Raw genomic sequence first — 20,046 nt, 5'->3', positions numbered from 1 at the left:
GCAGATACAAGGAGTTATATAGGACTAAGCTTAATTGCCCTTTTAGCTGGAGCTTTGACATGGCGAGCGCGTGTTCCCGGAACTGACTTCCCATTTGCAGTTCTTTACTTCAATGCAGGTATGAAGTTCTAACATTGTCTACAAAAAGAACATAACGTTTGCAGATCTATACATACTATTATCAACGAAGGTTAGGTTTGCAAGATCTATACATACTATTATCAACGAAGGTTAGGTTAGGTTGAACTGGCCGGTCAATAAAAACCTCACGTAATCTAAATGTGTCTATTGTGTTACCAGCACTTTTTTGATAACCAAACATCAAAAACCCTAACTAGGTACCAGAACATACGTATGTTATAAAATAACACCGCCCTCTTGGCGAATACTAAAAGTCTTCTAGGACCCAGTTTAATAGCTGACTCGAGATATGGCCATTTTGCCGCTCCTAGTACCTTAGTACTTTGCCTGGCGGGCGCAGGACATGAACACAGGACGTGCTCAACAATTTCTTCCTGTAGCTTACACTTCCTGCAACTGCTGTTACTGACGAGGCCTTACTTATAAGTATGTGACGCTAAAATGCACTGTCCAGTTAATATGCCCATCGTGAGCCTTATGCCTTCTTTCTTTATATATTGTCAGTTTAGCGTCGTAGGATTTGCACATGATCTTAGAAGTTTTGAAGCCCCGCGCATCTGTTCACGCCTTTCCTGCTTGACGGATCATATGCAACTCCTGTCTTTTTTTTTTGATCTCTCCCAAACAGTTTGGGACATCTATCGGCTCATCGAGTGCAGCAACTCATTGGGCTTTTCGTTACCTCCTGTCCCTTTATGACCGGGAACCCAGTATAGATGATTGGTACGGCCGGGGCAAAGTCTCTCTAAAGATTATTTGCATTACAGGAAACTTATTTATGAAGTACTGTGTGAGATTATTGCCTTGATCGCCGCCTGACTATCATTATATATATATTGACGAGACTGCAGCTCAAGCTCGCTTCCTCCAAAACTTCTGCTGTTTTCTTCACGGCTAAAATTTTCGCCTGACAGACACTGCAGTGATTTGGCAGCTTGGAGGATCTACTTATTTCTGGATCGATACAGTAAACAGCAGACCCAACCCCTTCCGTTGATTTGGTACCATCGGTATACACGTGCATAGTGTGTTTGGCTCTATTGTGACCACAAGATGTTCTTCGAAGCTCAGGTTCGGGATCATATGGTCCGTTCTCCCTATATTATCAACCAAACCAGCACAACAAATAGTTCATATTAAAGGCACATTACTGTCAAGCTTTCACACTACTTGCAATGCTTTTCAACTTACCTTCTTTCTTTCCCCTTTAGGCATCTTTTTGCCTTCGACAGCCTATATTGCCAGTTTAAGATTCAGCCCTGTTATGTCCAGCAGTGCGCAAATTGAAAACAAATGTGAATTATATCAGTTTTTTCTTGTTATTACTACGCTTTTAATTTCTGCTTTGTTAGATTCCTTCTTACCTCATATTTGTTTTGTTCTTCTTTTTTTATTTTGTGCGTGCTGTAATAAATTCATATTGATGCACATTTGTATGTATGTTTGTATGTAGAACTTATATATCCTAATAGCACACATAGCTATGTATAATTTGTTATTATTGTTACCATTTTTTAACATTTCTTAAAATTTTTTTTTATTTTCCCTTTCTTCTTCTCTCTTTCAGGACTACCACGTCTTCTTCATGCATAATCCATCGCCAAATCGTTGCTTAGTGTTCGACTTAGATACGACGCTACCTTTTCCCACGTATTTTCACAAATATGTAACAGAAACTTTCCGCTCGGATCTAGCGCTTAGGCCGGAACACCACAGGCAAGTATATTGCTCATGTATATACTATGCATATATGACAAACTTTTTACCAACGAACAAATATAAACATTGTAATTGGCTTATTTAAAAAAATTTTGAAATAACAGAAATAAAAGAACAAGGAAATTTTTTTTAGGGTGAGCTTTTAGGAAGAAAAAAAAACATCGAAGCTCCCTGCCTGTGTTTACTTTTTATGTGTAAATATCCTTGCTCACGGTATGGGGGGTACAAAACTTAAGCTTAGGTACAGTCACTACACTGTGACGTAGTGTGGGAACAATGTACATATTGTGACGAATATTAGCAACACTAAGGAATACTATCATCTAAGCCGATACTAAGCAGTCACTTGTATGTACATAAACAAATCAATAATTATGTATACACATATGTACATACAAACAGCGGAGAGATACTCACTAAAGTATGCAATCATCAGCGAAGTAGTTCTCACATATACACACGCATATGGCTATGCGAGCGAGAGACTATAAACTACAAATTTACATATATATATCTGAGATACTCACAAAACTATGCAATCATCAGCGAAGTAGTACTCACATGGCTATGCTAGAGGCTAAAAACTACAGATACACACGCGACACGTATAGCTGGTAACAAGTAGAAAATTCCAGCAGAAGAAACGTCTAGACATTTGGACACAGAGTATAAAAGCAGCGAAAGCTGAGTAGTCAATCAGTTTGTTTTTAAACACGCTATCAGTTGCGAAGTGAAGTTTAATTGTGAAGTACTTTCAAAGCAGTCTAATAAAGACCATTATGTAATACGGAATATTGGAGTATTTTGTTCAACAGTTTAGCGATACGAACGTTAGCAGAAGGTTGCAAATAAGCGGAGTTGCCCTAAATTCGTTACAATATGTTGTAGAGCTGATATGACCGTAATGAGACACCAAATCAGTCAATTGAAACTAACGAAAGCAAAAAAACAAATCGATGCTGTGTAAAGGAGAAAGTGAAACGACAAAGGTAAAAAAGTAAATGTATAGAAACGAAATAGAAAACGACGAAGAAAAAGTGCAGCATAATAGCAATGTCAATAATGATGTGGATGATAATGTTATAGTTGTCGTCGCGCTGGCGAAGCCATACATATATATATATATATTAACGATTTTTTCAGACAAAAATTGATGCCTTATATATTGTTATTGTTGTTGTTGTAGCGATAAGGACACTCTTCGAAGGCATAGGGGAGTGTTATCGATGTTGATGGTCCTTTGCTAGATGCAGATCCGGTACGTTCCGGTAACAAACACCATTAAGGTACTAGCCCGACCATCTCTGGAACGATTCAGTATTACCACATGGAATCTTCAAGGGCATCCCGATCTCCCACCCTCTACATCCATGAGGAACTTGGGGTCGCCAGAGTCTCGGCTGTTAAAGAAACAGGATTTGCCACGGGTAGGTGAGGTTGACAATTGGTTTAGAGAAGCTATATATTGCGCTGGCAACCCCCTCAAAGGATTGCGCTACACAACCCCTTGAATCACTTTGGTATTTTAGTTGCCTTTTAGGACAGGCATACCTACTTTATATGTTAACATCTTGTGCAATTTGAATCTTGTAGCTGTTAAAATGAGGAAGAAATAACTTTTAACTTCTTATCTTAACAATCGGATATCTATTATATATGTAGCCGATCTTAGAAATTTGCTTAGACAACAATGTATGCCTTATATGTAACCATGCTGTGAAATTTCAATCTTCTAGTAGTTAAAATGAGGAATAAATGACAAAAACCCTTATTTTTGAAAAATCGGTTGGGGATACATGGTATAGTGGCCCGATCCGTTCGGTTCCGTAAAATTGTTAAACGGACACCTAAATATACCAGTTCATCAAATTTCTTCAAAATATTTCAAAAATTAGGGTACTACTTTGTGTTCGATCAGACAGACAGGCTTGTCTAAATCAACTTAGCTCGTCATCCTGATTATTTTGGTATACTTATTGGTGGATCTCTTCTCCTTTAATAAGGAATTATAATTTCGAGATTCTTGACAAACTTAATATAGATATCATTTCATTTTCATCAAAACCGAGGAGAAAAGGAAAGGAAATATTAGAAGTCAAAACCGAATCCAGAACCGAAATCGTACGGCGTGTTATAAATTTGTAAGAGTAGTGTTAAGGCTTTTGTTTTCGGTGGGTTATCGGCTTGTTATCGTCGGGATATGGGTGTGTTATCAATTTCTTATCGACTAGTTATGAGTTTGTTATCGAGGACTTATATATAGATCGTTATCGATTTATTATCAAAATGTAATAAACTTGCTATCGATGAAAAAGTTTATTGATGTCTTACCGAAGTTGTATCAACAAGCTAATGGTGATTTTTATATATTGTAACGAATTTCCTTGCAAATCCTCTTATTTGCCTTTTTGCTAAGTTCGTATCACTAAACTGTTGAATAAATAACTCCAATATTGAATAATGGAAAAATGGCCTTTATTAAAGTACTTCACAATAACACTTATACTTTGCAATTAGCTGGCTTAATAACCAAACTGATAGCTTAAATGAAACTGACTTTCAAAATAATACTGCTATTGCTCGCTAGATATCGTCTTAATCGAAACTGCTTGACAACTCAAATCAAACTGAATTCCAGCGCCTCTACAATTGTCGCCTTTTATACTCTTTGATTTCAACCTTTGCATCTTCTAGGCGCTTCCAGAATCTACTAGTCCAGCAGCTCTCAAACTTCTCAGCTGTAACTACAATTGCACAATTTTATACATCTTCTAAACGCTTCCAGAATCTACTAGTCCAGCAGCTCTCAAACTTCTCAGCTGTAACTACAATTGCACAATTTTATAGTTTTTCTCATTGCATACTTATAGGAGTATCTCAGATATATGCATGCGTTTGTGCATTGACTCTCCGCTGCTTGTATACGTACATGGTACGTATGTGTAGACGCAATTATTGTTTCGTTTATGTAGATACATAATGATTGATCTATGGATGTGAATTCACGTCACTGCTTAGCATCGGCTTAGAGATGGCAGCACTCCTTAGTTTTGCTAATGTCGTAACAATATGTTATCAAAAAGTGGACGATTTGTTAACGAAATATTATTGGTTTGTTTTGGAAGGTTTTAAAAATTTATTAATGGATATTTATCGATTTTTTATCGAAAATTTATGTATGTACTTGTTTTCGTAATTTTATCGATTTGTTATCAAAAAGTTTTCGATTTAGTAGCGAAAATTTTTACTATCTAAAGGTTATTGATTTACTATCCATTAGTTATCGATATGTTATCAAATAATTATCGAGATGTCTTCGAAAAGTTATCGAACTTCCATCGAAAAGTTATCAGTTTATCAGTTTATTACCGAAAAGTTATTGAATATTTTTCGAAAGTTATCATTATTTTTTCATTTGTTATCGAAAAAGTTATATAGATGTAATTGAAAAACTATAGATATGTTATCATAAGGTTTTCGATTTGATTTCGAAAAGTTATCGACTTATTACCTGAGTGTTACCAATTTGTTATCGTCGTGTTATGAAATTGTTACTGATAACACTTCAATATAAACTCGATGAGACATCTGTAATCAATCGCTAGCAAGCCGTTGACTCGGAGATAACAAACCGACAGTAAACCGATAACTCGATGATAAATTCGCTTTTGATGATCTGCCGACAATAAAAAAAATAACATGTAAATATATATACCTAAGAAGCTCTTCTCAAGTAGGGCGAAGTTATTAGTTTCTGTTGTGGTTTAACTTCAACCCTACAAGGGGTTTCTAGAGTTTTTCTGAGTATGCAGCTTTAAATCTAATGGAGTTTAATTTTTTGAATATGTTGGCATCTTGTTGTCAACCGTTCCAAAGTATTTTTTTCAGGCAAATTTACGGACGGAGTTTCCTTACATAGATGAAAATGCTCAATTACGCTGACGAAGAAATTGATAAAAATCGAAAACTCTTGAATTTGAGCTGATTGTACGGTACTGAATCCTTTTTTATGTTTAAATATCTTCAAAAAAGTTCCAGTACCCTGCTTAGAATGTTTCATTTTAAATACATATGTTACCCAAGTCAAAAAATAATTCCGATGTGATGGATGGCATATTTATTTCGCTAAGTCAATGTCCAGTGCATAAAAATCACTCGTACGCCATGTAGGCTCGCTTAAACGATAAGTAGATAATAATGCATTGTTAGAAGAAAAATAATTTAAATGATCAATAATGTCAATATCGCTAATTATATTAAACTGTTAGTTAGGAAATGAGAAGCAGTAGGTTAGGTTAGGCTAAAGTAGCCGCCTTCGCTGCCCAAGTGTGGTCTAGCTATCTATCGGGTCCCTCCAACGTTCGATTGCGTTGAGCCCAGATGCATTACAGGTGGCATAATATTGCCCATAAAGCGAATTATCGAGAAGAAATAGTATGGCTTCAAGAGCTTTGATGGGAGTGGAGGCGAGTATACCTCAAGTAAGCATATCCACCCTCCACTGAACTTTGCTCCTGTTGGATTCGATATCGAGAGCCGTCCACGGTAACTGCGTGGAAAAGTATTGGTCGCACTACTATCGTGTAGATCCAAGGGGCAATGTGAAGCTCAAGGCCCCACCTTTTTCAAATTGCCGACCTACAGGTGTAGAGCGTCAGTGGCTTTCCTCCACATTTCGACTCCAGTCTAGCTTCTTGTCTAGAGTAACGCCGAAATATTTCTGGTGTACTGCGTCTACGAGAGAAGAGCACCTTCTCGATATTTTGACTGGTGATGTTGAGTCCACTGTCCTTAGACCACGTTTTTTTTAGAATCAGAAAAATAACTACTGAAATAGGTGAACGAAGTAGCAGAATAGAAAACTACAACTCAAAACGACTGCTAAAATAAATTCTTCCAAATATATAGACACGAACTAAGTTTTTACGTGTCTTAGACAAGTCCTGGAGTTGTATGAGCGGCCTTATAATTTATTTTATTTTTAATAACCGAAAGCAGATTTGGCAGCATAGAAACTTTAATTTTTGTCCCTCGTACAATTTTGGTTATACTAACTAGTTATGTACTTATGTATGTACTTATACAAATTTTAAAACTTGGTACTCTTATTACGCCTGACCTAAAGTATTCGCGCAGTATAACAATAGGTCCGTTACACAATCGCATTTTAACTGCATAATTGTTTTTGAGCAAATTAGGTGGTAATTAAAAACTTAGGCTTCTATGTGATTTCTATTGCTCGTAACTGCTAAACTCTCTAATTAATGTGCCTTTATTAAAACTATAATAACTACAATAAACGAAAACATTTAATATAACCACAAGGCTCAGCGACGTTTGGTAAATGACAAAAAATCGGTGGGATTTTTTAGTTTGTAAAAAGTCTGCCACAATTTATTCGGAATTTTATGCAATGTGCGATACAATTGAACCCAAGGTTAGGACTCGCTATGTTAAAAGTATTTATTGGTATATGGATGTGGTAAAAAGTACAGACCATTTTTTATTTTGCGTGCTAATAAAAACCGATTTATTTTTTTATACATATTTCGACATTTTGTTCAGTCTCCCTTTTTCTATCCCAAGTACGCATAAGTTTTCTACTAAAGCAAACCACTTACCAGTATTTCATTCACGAAATACTCGCCTACGGCGTAAGCTTTTCAAAACATTTATTCTGCCTTAAACTTAATGGCAAAGGTCGTTAGCTTAATGTGAAAATGTGCTAAGTCATTTTTCTTGAAAAATTGTATTTTAATGCAATTTTAGAACTGAATTCAAAATACATCAATCAAAAAAAAAAATATTTAAATTTTTCATTTTTACGTGCTGTGGGCAATTATGTGTAAATGTGCTAAGTCGTCAGCTGTTAAAAAAAAATGTGCCAAGTCAACCTATCAATAATATCAATCTGAATTACTAGTAATTTCTTTATGCGCGCATTTTATTTATTTATTTAATTCATTCAGTCTAAAAGTACATGCTTTGTTGTTGTTGTTGTATTAACCATAGGCTTTGGGGAATGTTACCGATGTTGATGGCCCTTTGCCGGATATAGATCCGGTACGTTCCGGTAACAAAGCACTATTAAGGTACTACTAGCTCGACCATCTCGGGAACGATTTATATGATCACATTAAACCTTTTAAGCCATCCCGCCCTCCCCACCACCTAGTTCCATGAGGAACTTGGGGTCGCCAGAGCCTCGGCTGTCAATGAAACAAGATTCGCCACAGTTTGGTGAGTTGACAATTGGGTTGGAGAAGCTATATATTGTGCTGGAAACCCTTTGAGAGGGTTGCGAACACAACCCCTTGAAATTGGATTTACCCAATTGAGACATGCCTTTGGTGTATGATAAATGCTTTGCGCTGACTATAATCTACTTCAATTCTTACATGTCGATGACTACATGCTTTCTTACAGACTAGTTAAAAATAGCAAACAATTCAAGCTTAAACTTATATAAGCTGTTATTAAAAGTAGTAACACTACTGAATCGATTTGCTAGATGTATATGTTCATTCATAGCATAATTCGTTTTATGACTTATTTCGAAAAATAATCTATTATGCCGAAGATCACGCACGGTAATGAACCAACTAGACAAACCAGAGCAATTCGTGCTAAAGTTTATTACAATATAGGCAAGCATGAGTGAGATAAAAGTTCTTCTGTCATGCAAAGCCTGAAGACCAAGCAATTTGTGACTGCTGGTATATGATGGGAGGCCGTCTGGCCAGTGAAGCATACGTAAAGCAATTTTGTAAAAAGTTTTGAAACTTTCTCAATTTTATAGGAGTTAGATTCATAGAAAGGATTCCATATTATTGAGCAATATTCAACACCACTTCTGACCAAGGATATATAAAGTGCCTTCAACGTCATAGGGTCCTTAAAGTCACTGGTGTTACGTCTACTGAACCCAACCATTGCAACAAATTTTGAAACACCGAAATCAATGTGACTATAAAAAGAGGGTTTGGAGTCAAAAATTACATCCAAGTCTTGACAACGATTAAGAGATTTAGCATTTAGTTTGTAGATAAAGTATGTGACAGTTGCCTTTATGGAATAAGACACCACACAGCATTTGTTTGAATTTAAAAATAAATTACTGTCTGCGCAACATACGGCAAAAGAGTCCAGATCAGAACCGTTAGAAATAAAATAAATAAATAAATGTAAGGCGCGATAACCTCCGAAGAGATTTTGAGCCGAGCTTCTCTTCCAATTTACGTCGTGCTCCTTTTTTTAATTTTTCCTACAAATTGGCGGGACGGGACCTACATGTTGTATGCCGACTCCGTACGGCATCTGCGAGACAGATGAGTTTTCACTGTGAGCTTTTCATGGCAGAAATACACTCGGAGTACTGCCAAACACTGCCGAGGGGCGTCCAACTTAGAAAAATTTCTTTCTAATTGAAAAACCTTATTTCTAAAATTTTGATGTTGCTTTTCCCGGGGTGTGAACTCAGGGCATTCGGTGTGGGAGGGGCGACCACGCTTAGAAAAATTTCTTTCTAATTGAAAAACCTTATTTCTTAAATTTTGATGTTCCTTTGCCCGGGGTGTGGACGCAGGTCATTCGGTGTGGTAGGCGGAGCACGCTACCATCACACCACGGTGGCCGCCAATAGTTAGAAATAGTTTGACAAATAAATAGTATTTTTTGTGAAATATATAGTTTTAGTGTTATATTTCAATCATTGAAGGGGAGGGATGATGGGGAAACATATTGAGTAAAAAGTGCTAAGCGAGGAGAAAAAATATGTTTTGAGTGAGGAAATTGTGCTAAGTCATAAAATAGCTGCTGGGTTAGCATAAATGATTTTTATTTATCTTTTTCAAACCTTCTACACTCAAAAGTATTGCAACTAAGGTATCCTCATTCACAGTTTGGAAAAAAAAGCTTATTTCAAAAATTATTCATTTTTTTTCGTCTCCTGTAAAATTCGTAAAAAGTGACTTAGCACATTTTCACATTAAGCTAACGAGGTTTGTTTTGAGAAGATGAGTGCATATCGCCAAATGTCGACACCTGATCTGACACGAACGAACAATTTTAATAATCCAGTCTGTGACTCTGGTTCCAACTACTTTTGCTGCTTTCTAGGCGTGAATACACTTAGATTATACCCTCAACTTCTTCTCTTCTACAAAAGTGTGTCTTTGGCTAACATACACACGGGGCCAGGCCACCGAATAAATCATTGGGTTATATTTATTCACTGGTTATAATGGACATCGTTTCACCACCTCATCAGTGATTGAACGACAGCTCACCATTCATCAACCGCCGTCTCTTTACAACGGTTTACTCACTAGCTCACAAGCCAACGTTTATATATGTACACCGGCTTAGCGTCCACCATCCATCGTTAGTCATAATCCGTTTGTCCGTTTGCGATTCACCCCTCTCGCCATGCGACTGTTACTTTGGATATCATGCCACCTATTCACCATGCGTCCGCTTCACCGGCAGCTTCTGGTTTCAGCTATCCATTCACCTATACTCCTTAGTCATCTACCTATTATCTCACTACCAACCTCGACTAGTAACAACCTTTTGCCATAGCTATGTGTGTGTATGTGTATGACTCAAATAACACAAAAAAATAACCTGTATTCACAAGACTCTGGTTTGGCTGAATGCTAAGCCAGCTTTGGAAGAAACCCGCAACACTTCTTTTATCGTTCCACTCCCTCTACTCCGACTTCGCCCCTCCCCAGGTTTTTTCGTTCCCTTATCTGTCTTCATTTGTCCTCTTACACTTCCTCATCCTTCACTCATCTCTTTCCATCTCAATTCTTTCTTTTTTCTGATCTTATTTTTGCTCTTTGTCCCATTCCACTCCTCTGCGCTGTAGCTTTCTACCTTCCGCTCTCCCTCTAGCTCTCCACTTCGATAATGGGCGTTGCGACGCCTATATATTAAAGCAACTTTTCAACGGCTTTAGAAGTGATACCTAAATAAATAAAAAATAAATGTAAGGCGCGATAACCTCCGAAGAGATCTAAGGCCGAGCTTCTCTTCCAATTTGCGTCGTGCTCTTTTTTTTTAATTTTTCCTACAAATTGGCCGGACGGGACCTACATGTCTTATGCCGACTCCGAACGGCATCTGCAAGGGAGATGAGTTTTCACTGAAAGCTTTTCATGGCAGAAATACACCCGGAGCGCTTGCCAAACACTGCCGAGAGGCGACCCCGCTTAGAAAAATTTTCTTGTAATTGAAAAACCTTATTTCTAAAATTTTGATGTTGCTTGCCCCAAAAAATTGCCGTCTCAATTTAATGAATATTTAAGATGAATGAATGAAATATCATAAAGGCGGTGGTAGGTTAAGTTAGGTTGAACTGGCCGGTCAATAAAGAGCTCACGTAGACTAAATGTGTCCACAGTGTTACCAGAATTTGTTTGACGACCAAACGGAAGAACCCCAATGCCAGGACATACGTTATAGAATAACTCCGTCCTCGGGCTGTGGTAGGAAAGCAAAGAAAATATTATAAGTGGAAGTCGAATCACAAACAAAAAGACCGGACGACTTGTTCTCAATTTCTTATAGCAGTGTAGCGATGTGTTATCGATAAATTATCACTTTGTTTTCGACGTGGTATGAACGTGTTATCCATTATGTTATCGACGAGCTATCAGTTTGTTATAGGTGTGTTATCGAAGAGGTATAAACGCGTTAACGATAGAATATGGAAATGTAATTAATTTTCTACAGATAACAAAGGTTATCAATGAGCTAACGATTTTTATTGACAAGTTATTATCGGCTTGTTATCGTAAAGTTATCAATTTCTTATCGAAAAGTTGTCGATTTGTTATAGAAAGGTTATGGACATTTTATCGACTTGTTATCAAAAATATATCGATTTGTCACAAAAAATCTATCGATATGTTATCGAGAAATTATCGATTATTCATGTAAAATTTATCCATTGGTTATCGAAAAATTATCGAGACTTTATCAAACAGTTGAGTTTTGGCTTTCGATTTGTTACCGGAGTTTATTGTTATCGAAAACTAATCGATATATTATAAAAAAATTATCGAACTGATTTCGGAAAACTAATATTTTCTTATCGGAGTGTTATCAATCATTGGTTTGACATGAAACAGATGCCGATAAAACTGCAATATTATATCGATGACACATCTGTAACCTACACGCAAATCACCATTGATCTAGGAGCATTGGTGAATCCAATAACTTCAGCAAATCGCTTGCACTCCCCCCAAAAGGATCTCGCAACCCTGCAAGAGGCAGTGTCTGCCTCGCGTTTTCTTAGCAGAATCGAGACCCATCTATAGAGAAGCAAGCCACGTATGTCCAGGGTAACTCCGTTTTCCATACAGCCATCTTTATTCAGTTTAGTTGTACCGAAACGCGTTAGGAGAACCGCGTGACAGTTGCCATGTATAATGCTATGTCTCGGGACCCTAACGATATTAATATTAAAATAGTTCCACGCAACCGCAAGCGAGGTCAGGTATTCCTTGTTCCCGGATAGTCGGGCTAGTACGTTAATGGTGCTTTGTTTCCGGAACGTACCGGATCTATGTATATCCGGCAAAGGACCATTAACATCGATAACACTCCCCAAAGCATTCAGGCATTCCTCTAAAGTAACCGCCTGACTATCGGAGTAGATTTTGAATTATCTATCCGCTGTAAAACTAACCGACAGCATCCCGTCCGCCGCATTCTTAACTGCGGCAATCTCCGCTTAGACGACGCTGCAGTTACCGTTAAGAAGTCGATTAAGCTCTAATTAAAAGACCAAAATAATTTATTTCTGACAATGCTACCTCTGTCGTGGTTTTACTTCAACCCCTGAACGAGCTCTAGTTATTAGGCAAACTTTACACAGCGAAACTCAGGAGTGCTTGGTACTCACGCTTTTTCTTTTTGTTGTTTTTCAATTTTCTAGTAACAGTGCGAATGTAATTTTTTCGTTTTTGTATGAGCTCTTCGTAAAATTTTTATTTGTGGATTTTTTTTCGAAAAGGTTCGTCATATATGTATGATTCGTCATGAGGGTGTCCTAAGGATGGTAGAGACCGAAGAATTTTCTCTTGAGCGAATTGTTTTCCCTATTTGTCCGCAAAAATTTAAAATCAACTTTGGAAAATTTTTGGCTCCAGAATTGTTAGCCCTAAAAATTCCTTGTCCAGTTTTTCCAAAAATCCAGTACGAAAATTTCCTGTTTTTTTTTTTTTTATTTAAATTTTTTGTGTTGTATGTTATTCTTCATATCGAGCAAACAAACATTTTCATTAAAATTGTTACTAGTTTATGATTAAACTAATTGAATAATTAAAATTTTTCTTGCTTACAGATACTTCAGAGTTATACCCGCAGAAACATATCTAAGTGAATTCTCATCAGATCGCCGGCACATGCGAAGGCCAGATGGTAGTTGGATTAAGCCGCCGCCCTCATACCCGCCCATACAATCGAATAGTAAGATATAGCATACAAGCATTCCTATAACATTTGCCGTTATATCGTTTGCTGGTTGTTATTGAATTTTTGCATTATTATTTTTTTTTATAATTAAATTTCAACAATTTCATTTCATAAATTAATGTTGCTGCATTTTTCTATTACCTACACACTTATAGGCAATGCGCATAGTTTGGGAGATTTTATCTGTATGAATGCTGGCAAAGGACCTGGCACCGTTTATAGCCTATCAGAATTTGTACAAACATTCTATAAGGCGCCGAATGTCGTAGCGCAACAACAAAACAATAAATAATATCAACAGTGCTGAGCAACTATATATCTATCTATTTAAGTATGAACTGTGAAGTGCCAGTTAAGTTAACGAGGAGATCAAAAGTTATTAACGTCAGTGAAACAAGTTTTTCTTTTTATTATGCGAACGCTAAGTGAAGAGCAAGAAAGTGCTTGAATTAGTGATAGGATGGATAAAGGATTTTATATGATGTTACCGTTAAAGTTTGCTTTTAAGGGGAGAAAAAATGACATTAAAATTGTTAGCGGCAAGAACAGTAATAACAACAAAAAACATATACTAATACAATAAAATAATGCAATAGTTTTAGAAGCCACAACAGCTGACTCGCGTCACTTTTATACATAGGCATGTGCCATTAGTAACAACATTAACGTCAACAGCAATTTCCTCTAACAACGCATTCATAAATCGCTCGCCGCCTCATTCGATCTCTTCCTTGGCATACAGTCAGCTATATCGCATGACATCGTCCAAAGGACATTTAGCAGCAGCAGCCGGAGTAGCAGCAACTGTCAATGTGCACATGCAAATCCCATTCAATTTGCATATCCCAACACAAAATGCTTGAGCTAAAGCAAGGCTACACAAACTTTTTATAAATGCTGTAATACAACGCTCCCCATCCTTCCTGCCCTTGGATCACGTCGCATCATATTTTGCTGCGCTTAGATTACTATCGGCGTAGTCGCATGACTTAGATTTTATTATATTTACGTCGATGCCTCAACTTGTATACGAAACATAAACTGCAAGACCGGCCAAGTTCTGGCTTTGAATGACGTAAATATATAGTTTGGTGACATTCCGCAATAAATATTTTCCAAGTTTTCTAACTTCTATGCATGCCATTGCTCTATGTATGTATGAGTATGTAGTATAACTACAAACATATACAGTATATATAACTGGAGATAATATCATTGCTGCACATGAAGTGGATGGATGATGGATTCATTGGTTTTAATGACTTTGATAGATGAGACTTTTTGCGCTAGATTGAATAAGCGGCTCAGAAGGTTAACGACGATTTTAAGTAGTGCAAGCAATGCATCATATTGAGGAACAGCAGAAAAAAACATTAACTGGACGACTGACGAAATTCTGCAATTCTCGGAAAGTTACTCTTCACATGCACAGCAAAACAAAACCAAAATTCTGATAGTAACTTAAGCTTAGATAGATAAAGAAGAAGCATAAAGAAATGGCAAAGTGACATTAGCGTAGCATATTTCATAATCAAAGATAACACACACACATACACACATCATTATAAACTAGCAAACAAACCCTCATAATATAAAAAAATGTTTAATTGCATCAACAAAAAATTTATAAAACAAGAATGTAACTTAATATTAGCTAGTAACTAATATTTACTATTACAATTACAAGTTGCTTACAACAAAAAAAAAAGTTTATAAAAATAATTTTTAAAAATTAAAACAAACGCCGAAAAGCATTATATATAATAACATATTTTTGTATTCAAAGCGATGCTTGTAATATAAATAAAAAATAAAATAATGTAATAATGTAATAATTTCCATAAATAAATCTTATATTTTAAAACTTATAATTTAATTTTAAGTCTTGTAAGCTGCAAATAAGTAAAGCAAAACACAAAGCTTAGAGGAAAATTTTTTATGCGTATATTAGGGTGTGTCAAAAACTCTTTTTTTTTAATAATTTGGCAAAAATTTAAACAACGCCACATCGGGATGTGCAAAGCATGAGCTGTTTCGATTATTTCTTGTAAATCTCCTCAAAGCCTTTTTCCCCGAATTGTTATATAAATTATATTTAAAAAATGGTTTAAAAAATGCATTCATGCATTTGAAATAGTAAAAACAAGTAAACATTCTTTGGTTAATTATTGTACGTGTATAAGAAGCAAAAAGCAAAACCTGCTAATGAAATGAACCTGCCAAAAAAAGGATAGTTTTGGCATAAGCAAAAATAGAAAGTTGTATTGTCAAAAAAAAACAAAAACAAATGCGAAGAAGGAGATTCCGAGAAGTGCAAAATCAAGACATGGCTTTGGCTAAAGCATACACCGAAAGCATTATATTTGACCCGGTCTATGAAAAGGTGGCTTATGACTTTTTGAGACGCTCTTTCGCGTGGTAGAAACTAGAAAGTCCTAACTTGCTTAGAAGTGCACTAAAAATGTAGAGAAAGAAGAGCACAAATGAAAGACGATGAAGCCTTTGGTTCATTCGATGCCACTTTGGTGGCTGGTAAAGCTTCCTCAGATTTTTTTGATAGCATTTTTTTCGATGGCAATGTAACCAAAATATCGGTCAGAAACTGGTTTGTGCTTTGCCTTTTGAGCATGACTGTTCATAATGCAAAAGAAAAACTACTAAGAAACTGAAGAAATGCATTGTTTATCTTTAACAGCTGTTTCTCGCAATTTCTTTTTTGAGCCTTTTCATAGGCCGGGTCACATATTGTAATAACATATTTTTGTATTCAAAGCGATGCTTGTAATAAGAAAAAAAAAAAACAAAAAAACAAAAAAAAAACAAAAAAAAGGTAGGAATTTCCCGAAATAAATATTATTTTTTAAAACTTATAATTAAAGCTGCAAATAAATAAAGCAAAACACGAAGCTTAGAAAAAAAAATTGTATGCGTATATTAGGGTGTGTCAAAAAAACTTTTTTTTTTAAATAATTTGGCAAAAATTATGAACCTGTCAACAAAAAGCGTAGTTTTGGCATAAGCAAAAATACAAAGTATGTTTTGTCAAAAAAACAAATCTATGCGAAGAAGGAGATGTAGAGAAGTGCAAGACATGGCTTTGGCTAAATGTGTTTGTCAACAGTTTAATCATGGCAGGAGTGAAGCTACGTTTCTCACGTCCGGAGAAAAGACTTTGAAGAGATTTGCAATGTAGAACCAGATCCATCCGAATATTGCGTTGATTAAATTTTCCCTATATTATTAAAAAAATAAAAATTTAAAAATTACTTTGCGGTATACGACCTACTCCAGAATAACAAAAAAAATTTTTTCGTTTTGGTATAGTACAAATATTTCTCGGGATATCTAAAACGAAGGCCTGTAAAAGTTTTAGCATTCTATTTTAGTGTTTAGACGTGCCTCAGCGCTATTTTAGTTGTTCCATGCAAATCGTATAGGGATTTCAAGTTTATAAAATGTGTACCCGTACTACGCAAATCACTAGCTAAACATATTCTCATAAAAAATTAAATGGTTTAATAAAAGATCTAAAATGAAATTTTTTCGCAAAGTTGTCTCGTTTCGTAGATATTCCGAGTCAGAGTTCAACCTCAAATTGTATGAGATTCACCATACGATTGGTATGGATTAACTAAAGTCGTAATTAACGTAAATAAAAAGCTAAAACTTGTACGGGCTATCTCTTTGGTTTTCCTGCGCGATATTTTTACTAAACTAAAAGGAAACAAAATTACGTTTTTTTCGCTCCACCCTAATGTACACATATAAAAGCGAATTAAGTGTCAGTGTAGAACATGCGCATAAGATGTTTACTGCTTGAAGCACAAGCGAAAAAAGATTCAACGCTTACTTCGCTGGATCTCAGTCGCTGTGCTCACATGACATGAATAACGAACAGTTTTCCGCTGCTCTACGAAGCTGTTAAGGCCACCCCTAATCAGGAAAATTTTAACATTTTTAATAGATATGTGCTCTCAAGGCTCTTTTACATGAGTAAATTTACAGCTCAACTTTTTGACGTTCAGCCTTCAATTGCCTTTTATTTTGGGTTAGAAGTTAAAAACAAATATGGACTGTGTAAAAGAGCCGCGCAAGCAGTGCATTAATTCTTCAATATTTACTCTATTTCCAGTACTTTCTTACATATTATTAAGAAAAAGTATGTACAAATACGAATAAATTTGGCCTTGAAAAAGCATTTTCCAAATATCTCTATCTTAGCTCCATCTAGCGGCGCTTATTCGTTAAATATAACATCGCTTTCCATATGCTCATCTAATCTTTTTGCTGCTTCTTTAGATCCATATGCCCTCTAGTTTGCTTCAGTATTGAACGATCTTCTTATTTCCAACTATATTCCAAGCTTCGTAACTCCAACTTCAGAACTTCTAAATAAATTGTTACATCACTATCACGAATTCTCAGGACTCACCTAATATATTTTGAAAGGAGCATACTAACTTCTTTACGTTTTTGTAGTTTTCACCAGGACTCCTTCAGGTAGCTTCATTTGACTTTTCGTTTTCACCAATTAATTAAATCGATAATTGTGAATATTTTGTAGTACAAAAGTTTACACTTTTGCTTCGCACTAAACTGCCGATCATTGCTTAACATGGACCAAGCGGAAATTTCGATAGTATATAGATAAGTGCGAGGTGTGGCGAAATCAATACCTACCCTCAGTTAAGATTCAGCATATCCCGTTATTTGTGAGAAGCAACGTGATTTATGTCTGTGTCTTTTAAATCCCAGCGATTTTTGCCCCTAACTATGTGTGTCAGCAGATAATCAATATGATCTGAATCGCACTTCATAATCACACTTACCTGTAGCCGTAATCATTAATGCTATCACAAACCTCGTCACAACTGAACTGTACAGCTATCTCCTAGTATATTAGGTATCGCGGATATGAATGTAACGAGAGCTGTCTTGCGTGAGTTGTTGGCATTATAAAGTAGTAAGCTTGCATGCGTATACGACGAAGATGCCGTCACATTCTGTCAGTCAGGGCAATTTTTTTCTAGCTGGCGCTGCGATCTTTTCTGATCTTCCAGTGGCTGTTACAAAATCATAGATCCCCACATGAATATTTGCTAAGTTTACATAATTTTTTATTTCTAAAATGCAACATTCCTTACTGCCGGAGACGGCTATCATACCCACGTTGAACCGCCTAGATTATCCGACTTCCCCCTCCCCATCTCCCCTTTGCGTGATTAACTTAGTCACGCCAGTGCTTCGCCTGCAGGGTTCGCAATGGGTAGATGAGGTTGACAATTGGGTTGATGGGGTTGTAAATGGCGCTGGAAAACCCCTTGCAGGGATTGCGCTATTAACACAATCCTTTGAATCCTTATAACAATTTCTCTTTTACTTGCCTTGTAAGATTCTGCTACTTACTCCTAAAAATCATTTGGGATGAGAACCTTTTGCTGTTGTTTTTATAAGCTTTTATTTACTTTCACTTTTGTTGTCTGTAATGGAATCTTGCAAGTTAAATTTGATACACTTCCCGGTGTCCGATTGAGCTGAAATTTTGCACACATGTATAACTCCTATGACAATGCAATATTACTTTGTTAGAATTCGATAAATTAATCGATAACACAGTTATCGGTAAAGATTTGTATTTACTTTGGCATAACAGCCTAAGTCCCATACAAACACGCCGGTACCTATCCGTGGATTGTGATATTTGGACGTGGTGAATCACGTGTCACGCGTGGTGAATCTCATCGCTTGCGAAAAGCGGAGACACAACCCTCTGTTGTATTTCTGTGTATAACCAACATAGCTGAATTTTTAAGGCTGTTTAACCCTGTAATCTTTTCTGTAATTTATTTTGCTTTTGGAAAAATTACCTATTTGAAAAAAGCTGGCTGAAAAATATTGGCATAACAGCTTAAGTTAAATCAAGAATGGAAAATCTTTGGAAAATTTGAGCAGATGTGGCAATTTCGCGCGTCCGTTGAACGAAATATTGACAATCTGCTGATCATCGCTAAGAAATTAGCGACATTCCATCAACTAAGCAGCACTTTAGCAATACTACTGTTATTATTTGGCCGCTCAAACACACAAATATTAATTGTGCATTAAATCTAAAATATACAAATACACCATAATAATTTACACGGTCAAAGCCATAATAATTCACACGGGTCGTCAATTCTTTCTCTGATTCAAAATCTGAACTACCAGCGCTACCGTCAACAGCTCAGTGTCATCACTGCCAGTAGCGCCAATAACACCAAACTCGTGCCTGACACACAAAAGTCGTTTCACTCAATAGCGCAAGTAAAATGTACTACGCACTCACTACTAAGAAGCGTCAAAAATTCGCTTGGAGTAATTTCGTCAATGAGCTACCATTGAGCTGGCACCGCATTGGCGCTGGCGCCATGCAATTTACATCACTAAAATTGCGCGAATGCCCAGGCTCATGACTTCAATACTTATATTTACAATGCTTTAAACTTTAAATACACCTCTGAAGTTGCAGCGCATAAAATGTGTATTAATAAATTCCAATACGCATTATACGCAGATGTAACTGATATATGTGTTTTTGTTTCACCCCCTATACTTATATTTAAAGCTTTTATAAGAACAAGCTTCTATTACTTGTTAATAAAACGAACTAAAAAGTAAAAAATAAAATTAAAGAAAAAAAAACTTTTTTAAAAATAAGCT

General features: G+C 36.2%; 1 protein-coding gene across 8 annotated transcripts in view; it reads left to right on the top strand.

Moving 5' to 3' along the window:
* Positions 1-18,532, top strand: part of tun (tungus) — a 328,073-nt gene extending 309,541 nt beyond the window's left edge. For all 8 annotated transcript variants that reach the window (XM_067775133.1, XM_067775129.1, XM_067775132.1 and 5 more), the window contains 3 exons: positions 1,709-1,857; positions 13,217-13,341; positions 13,503-18,532. In XM_067775133.1, the coding sequence (XP_067631234.1) occupies positions 1,709-1,857; positions 13,217-13,341; positions 13,503-13,639 (411 nt within the window). In that variant the 3' untranslated portion in view covers positions 13,640-18,532. The remainder of the gene's footprint in view (positions 1-1,708; positions 1,858-13,216; positions 13,342-13,502) is intronic.
* The last annotated feature ends 1,514 nt before the right edge of the window (positions 18,533-20,046 follow it).

The sequence above is a fragment of the Eurosta solidaginis genome, chromosome 3 (assembly GCF_040869045.1).
Source record: "Eurosta solidaginis isolate ZX-2024a chromosome 3, ASM4086904v1, whole genome shotgun sequence".
NCBI classification, from domain to species: Eukaryota; Metazoa; Arthropoda; class Insecta; order Diptera; family Tephritidae; genus Eurosta; species Eurosta solidaginis.
Note: the sequence above shows the minus strand (reverse complement) of the source record. Positions and strands in the feature narration are given on the sequence as shown.